General features: G+C 45.0%; 1 protein-coding gene across 1 annotated transcript; it reads right to left on the bottom strand.

The window, feature by feature from the left end:
• Nucleotides 1-404: 404 nt before the first annotated feature.
• On the bottom strand, nucleotides 405-5,017 carry LOC309819885 (ubiquitin carboxyl-terminal hydrolase 25-like; the record flags this gene model as incomplete). Its single annotated transcript, XM_082650336.1, is given in 5 exon segments — nucleotides 405-1,887; nucleotides 1,889-2,028; nucleotides 2,030-2,707; nucleotides 2,710-3,536; nucleotides 4,876-5,017. Coding segments are annotated over 5 exon segments (3,270 nt in total).
• Between the last annotated feature and the right edge of the window lie 1,438 nt (nucleotides 5,018-6,455).

Here is a 6,455-nt window from a genome sequence, read left to right as displayed (position 1 = left end):
CTGTGGTCTACCTTTATGAATTTTTCTAGTGAATGTAGAACTTAAGCCTAAGTGGTATCTTTTCTGCCTTTGGGCTGATGAAGTTTCACTAGGGGGGCTCTGGAATCTCAGGAGTGTCATGACGAATCTACATCACTGAGACAATTCCTTCCCCTATGGAAGTACATGGCTTAGAAGGATGTGTGTGGCTCAGTTCTGGCCAAGAGGCAGAATGGAAGTCTGCTGGGGATGAGATTGCTTTAGGGAAAGGTTCCTTAGCTCATTGAAGAACAGAGGACGTTAATGTTATTGAATTGTTTTCCCTTTTGGCTTCTTATTTGGTGAGATTGTTATCTCACAGTTCTTAATGTCTTATTATGTGAGGCTGGTTGTTAGGGGTTTTTTTCCCCCCCTCTTTTTCTTTCTTAATTAATGTGATAGAATGTGTCCTGATGCATTCTGCCAGGACCACATGAAGTAAGGGAGTGTTGATTCTCCCAGGGAGGGATGCTGAGGGCTAGCCCCATCTCCTGCAAAATAAATAAAATAATAAAAAAGGAAGGGAAGGAAGGACAGATAAAGGGAGAACGGATATAACTTTCACTTTGAAAATTTTCTAGCCCAATTATGAGATATATGGTTGTTTCCCTGAATTTTCTATAATCCTGATGCCATTCCTCATACTCCTCCAAGTTTACTTCTTCAGGTTTTATCATGTCAGTTTTGGCTTGAGCAACTTTCATTATGTCGTGACAGCTTTCATCAAAACTCAAATTTCTATCTCCAAATTGTTCTAGCAATGTTTTCTCAGTGATTTTCTTTGGAGCCTGATTCTGGATAAAGTAGACTACTACATGATGTAAACGATAGTCTGTTTCTGGTGGGGTGTCTTCTTGGGCCAATTTAACCAACCTTGAATATTCCAACTTAATTGCCGACTGTAAAACTGTTTCAGGACTTTTATCTTCATGCTCATGTGATGCCTTGGTAATTATTCGAATAGTTTCTTCTTTCAAGTGCTTTGAGAAATCACTTCTTGATGGCCGCTCTAGATATTCTGGTTCTCCTGCTTGTGCTGTTGTCGAAGACTCTGACTCTCTCAATTTCTGAGATGCTGAAAGTTTTTCCTGCAAAGCTTTCTGGGCAAGCTGTGCATCCCATTCTTCCAGTTCTTTCTCAAATCGCTGGTTGTCTTCCTCAACAAAATCTCTTAAGTCTGGTGGTAGTGTTTCTATTCCAACAAGGCCCTGCCCAGTTTCTTTATTAAACTCCTCTTGTATTAAGAATTGTGGCTTATCATTTATGTACCTTAAACAGTATGCACTGGCATTTCTATAACCACCAAAAGAGTCCCTCACTAGCTCTTTCCATGATGATTTTGTTACAGCAATATCATTGTACTTCATCCGCCTGTTTTCACGATGATCAAAAATGTATGCCCAGTAGCGCCCGGCATTAGCTTGGTCTTCATGAACCAAAACAGCATGTAAGCGATAAGGAACTCGTATCATAGATTTGTCAGAGTACATTAGTTCTATTGTGCAATGGATTCTAGATATGCTTTCCTGCAAATCTCTGGTGTCATTTTCTATTTCTGTCCTCCAGCCATGTAAACAGCTTTCTAGCACAGAGAGTTCCTCTTCTGTTATGTGCCTTGGTGCTGGATGCATGGGCAAATCTGGAGGTATCCGAGTCTGAGTGAATGGTTTGTGTATTACTGATCTCGATGAAGGGGCAGCTATTGATGCAGGTGATGTGCTTGGCAGTTCTAAAGAAGGAGCTCCCGGCTGGTCTGTTGTGCTTGGTAATGTCTGTGATGGTACAGAACCACTAGATGGGGAACTAGCATCAATATCATCAACAGGAGAAGTGCAAACAGGTTTACTTGAGGCAAATTCCAATGCATACATCCACCAAGGGGAATCGTTTGGGACCCGAACCATAACTTAAATACCTTTCAAGTCTCTGTTGTAATACTGTGAGGTAATCTTTTAGTCTCTTGATCTCTTCCCTCTTAATTCTTGTTATTTCTCTGTTTCTATGCATGTTATCTGTCCAGATATAAAACTTGAGGAAATTCCAATTTGTTGTGAATTTTTTCTGGTCTTCCCGATGGCTGATTAAATTCAAATCTTGACAATTCAAACATTAACACAGGTGGTAGTTCAGTAAACCAATGCTCTTGGCCAGACTTCCCTGAATTTTCTGAATGTAAAGACTCAGTTTCTCCTTCAATCATGGCAGCTTCTAGGCACTCATGTAGGTCTTTGAATCCATTGACCTGAAGTGGGTACTGACCAAACATTTCAGTATTTTCAAATTTTTTACCTTCAAGCACTCCCACGGCTAGGAATCTTCCATAGAACAACTCTACCATGGGGTTCTTTGGCTTCCCTTCATCCGTCTCCTCTTCAGCTTTCATTTGGAAGGCATCTTCTAACCAATCTAATAATTTGTGTGTAAACTCACTCACATCTTGCTGCTGGGAGGCATTTGATTTGAAAGCATCCTTAAGAATCTCAACTGCTCTTGATGGATCAACGTATTTCCTTTTAGTACCAACAAGCAGTGCAACTAGATACCGAAGCTCACGCATAAAAGGCAAATTCCGATGCTCCTTTTGGTTTGGGGGTAAATCTTGAACATTTGATGGAGGCTTGTAATTCAGAACTAGTCTTCTAAGTTCCAAAAGACTGAATAATGACTGAATAACAGCACTAAACCAGCAACCAAATTGCCAACATTCTTTAGTCCAACAGGAGCTTTGTCCTGCCTTTTTCTATCATGAGGGTTTCGAGAATCTCTCCAAACTTCAGTAGGTGTCCTCTTCAAACATGCTTTATTTTCTGCTATGCTGGCTTCAAGAACTCTGTTAATGGCTTGCTCCTCATCAGTTATTCCAGTCTCCCTGAATGCCCTGTTTGATTCTGCCAAACTCAAGGTAATTGCTCTCTTAAGATCATCTTTATCATCTCCAGTGAGATCAATCACATAAGTATCTGCTTGGCTTCCCACACTGATGTATCTATCATTGCCAGGTAGCGCTGTTTGGTAGTAAGTTGTCTCCTCCTGCTGAGGGGTCTTGGCATTCTTCGTAGTAAGGAAAGCCACTGATAGTTCCAAGTTTCCGTTACTATCCTTCAAGGCTTGCTGTAATATCTGGGCATCATTAATCCCAGTAATTTCTCTCAGCTGGTTCAAAAACGTCTGCTGGTGCTTCTGCGCCGCGCTCTGCTGCAGCACTGCTCCACGGTCATGGCCCCCGCAGCGCCGGCGGCGATACCGGCGGCGGCGTCGGGCTCCTCGAGCCTCCGCCGGCACTGACTGCCACGCTCCGCCGAGCTCCAGGGAGCGGCGCGGACGACCGGGGAGGACAGCGTCCCCGCCAGCCAGGCGCGAAGGCGATGGCGGCGAGGCGCACAGCAAGAGCCAAGGCGGCGGCCCCACGACTCCGCGCGGCCCGGGCCATGAGCGGGCGGCGGACGCTCGGCGCGGGAGGACGCGAGCAAACCCGGACGCGTCACGCGCTCGCTCCTTCGCTGGCCGCTCGCGGGCCACTGCGGGGAAGGGAGAAGGGACAGAGGGAGCTGCTGGAATGGCGCTGTCCTCCTCCTCCCGCCGCGACTCCCTCCCCTCCCCTCCCCTCCCCGCAACCGAAATTGAGTTATTTGTAGTGAGGTGGATGGACCTAGAGTCTGTCATACAGAGTGAAGTAAGTCAGAAAGAGAAAAAACAAATACCGTATGCTAACACATATATATGGAATCTAAGAAAAAAAAAAGTCATGAAGAACCTAGGGGTAAGACGGGAATAAAGACACAGACCTACTAGAGAATGGACTTGAGGATATAGGGAGGGGGAAGCGTAAGCTGTGACAAAGTGAGAGAGAGGCATGGACATATATACACTACCAAACGTAAAACAGATAGCTAGTGGGAAGCAGCGGCATAGCACAGGGAGATCAGCTCGGTGGTTTGTGACCACCTAGAGGGGTGGGGTAGGGAGGGTGGGAGGGAGGGAGATGCAAAAGGGAAGAGATATGGGAACATATGTATAACTGATTCACTTTGTTATAAAGCAGAAACCATTGTAAAGCAATTATACTCCCATAAAGATGTTTAAAAAAAATGGAGATTTTCTTAAAAATCAGTAATGTTTTTCATGGTGCTAAGAACTTTTTCAGCTTCTGTTGAACTAAGCAATTATGTTAAAATTTTTCCTAGATTTTATAATGTTGCCAAAGATTTTTATATGGTCAAATTCTGTCCCATCAACTAAGCCATGAAAATAATTTACTGGAATGTCACTTTTTTTTTTAGACTATTTATTTTTGGCAGTGTCAGGTCTTAGTTGTGGCACACAGGGTCTTAGTTGAGGCATGTGGGATCCTTCGTTGCGGCATGTGGGCTCTTCGTCGTGGTGCGTGGGCTTCTTTCTAGTTGTGGCATGTGGGTTTTCTCTTCTCCAGTTGTGGTGTGCAGGCTCCAGGTCGCATGGGCTCTGTAGTTATGGTGCACGAGTTCCAGAGTGTGTGGGCTCTGTAGTTGTGGCGCGCAGGCTTAGCTGCCGCTGTGGCATGTGGGATCTCAGTTCCCTGACCAGGGATCGAACCCTCATCTCCTGCATTGTAAGGCAGATTCTTCACTGGACCACCAGGGAAGTCCTTGGAATGTCATTTTTAATTAAGTTGAAACTATACTTCCGGTCAAATGAGAGGTGGTGAGTGTGAAGGTTAAGTACACACCTGCTGTCACTGACGTTTTAAATGGCCTCTTCATTCCTCAGTTTCCTTACCTGTGAAATGAGGAAAATCATAGTAATTATAAAAATTAAAATAAATTACTACAAAAAGTACTCTCCTCTTCTTTAGTGGCTCTTACTGTCTTCTGGCCTGACCTCTGCCATCCCCATCTTTCTCTGGTTCTCTCAGAGCCTGGCTCACGGTGGCTTCATTTTCCACAAGTGGCCACACAGAGATGATTCTAGGGAGTGCCGGACCAAGGTGGGCAGTCACAGCCTCTGTGGTCCAGATGGGCATGGAGGGCTTGCCCACGTGGGTATAAGGAATGCCACCAAAGGCGTCCCCCACCCAACTTCTGCCGGATCAGAACACACTCTGGCAGGTGGAACAGATCCTGGCATATGGGAGCATAGTGAATTGGCTGCTCTTATATGTGGGTATCAGGATGGCCAGGGATTCCCAGGGCCTGGAGGAGTGCCTGGAGACAGTAGGGCTAGCCCTTGGGGATTACTTGGAGAATCTATGGTGGGGGGCAAGTACAGATATATTGGGCACATTGACTGTCTTGCGCATCAACCAGTCATAAAGAATAGCAGCTGTGGGAACCTAGAGGTGGTGGATGTGCCAGTTACTAACACTTTTACTGCTGGGGATAGTGGGAAAGGGTTTCCTTGGAGAGCTCAAGGCAGTGCCTATTTATGAAAACTAAATAACATTTAATATTTTATAATGGCTACTGTCCTGCTTATGAAAGCCAGCAGAATATCAGTCAAACAGGCTATAGGAATGTAAGTTAATATTTTTAGAACACATGGTATTAGTAAAGTAAGACTCAGATACATCAGGTAAGTTGCCCGAGGTCACATAGCCAATGTGTGAAGGGTTTGGATACAGGTCTTTTGGTTCTGGAATCATTACAGGTCAATGTCTAAAGCAGAGGGAACATTGAGGACCAGAAACACCTCTGAGTTTCGGTGCCTGTTTGGAAATACCATGTAAATGGCTATTAGAGTTGCAAGGTCACATCACTCCACTCCAACCATTTTCATCGCCTGTCAAGTGGGAATGAAATGACCACAAAAAGATGTGTGGCTATGTCTATCCATATCTATGTTTGCTCTAAAAGAAAAATGATTTCCTGCCTGGGACTTACACTCAGCTACCTGAGCTTGATATTGCATTCCCAGGAAATGAGGGACCCCATCAGGACCAGGAAGTCAGGTGAAGGAGAGATTGCATGTCACAGAGCACCAGGGTCTCTTTCTGGAAGAATCTCCAGGACTCTGAAGAATGGACGGTGATGTGTTCTTTCAAGAAAAGAAACTTGTTATTGAGGGTGGGGTGAGTGGGGTGCCGGAGTGCTGGAGAGGATGGGGCTGAGCTTAGTTTAAATGACAGTATCTGACGTTTCTTCTCCCTGAATTTGGAAATCTTAAAGCAAGATCACATGGCTCTGAAATAGTTTCTCCTTAGAACAGCACAGTGTCACATGAACTGAAATGGGAGCTAGGAGTGGCACAAAGGCTTCTGGGTTTCCTTAGTGTTGTGGAGCCCAGAAGAGATGCATGTGATGGGGCAGTGGAAAGATCTGGCCTCTGAGCCAACCTGAAGTTGATCCCCAGATTTGCCATTTACTGCTGGGAAGTGGATGAATCGGCAGTTCTCCCAGCCTCAGTTGGCCCCTTTGTAAGTTGGTGTGTGTGTGTATCGAAGGGTAATAATAATACTAATATTC

The sequence above is a fragment of the Grampus griseus genome, assembly GCF_964374135.1.
Source record: "Grampus griseus genome assembly, chromosome: 3".
NCBI classification, from domain to species: domain Eukaryota; kingdom Metazoa; phylum Chordata; class Mammalia; order Artiodactyla; family Delphinidae; genus Grampus; species Grampus griseus.
Note: the sequence above shows the minus strand (reverse complement) of the source record. Positions and strands in the feature narration are given on the sequence as shown.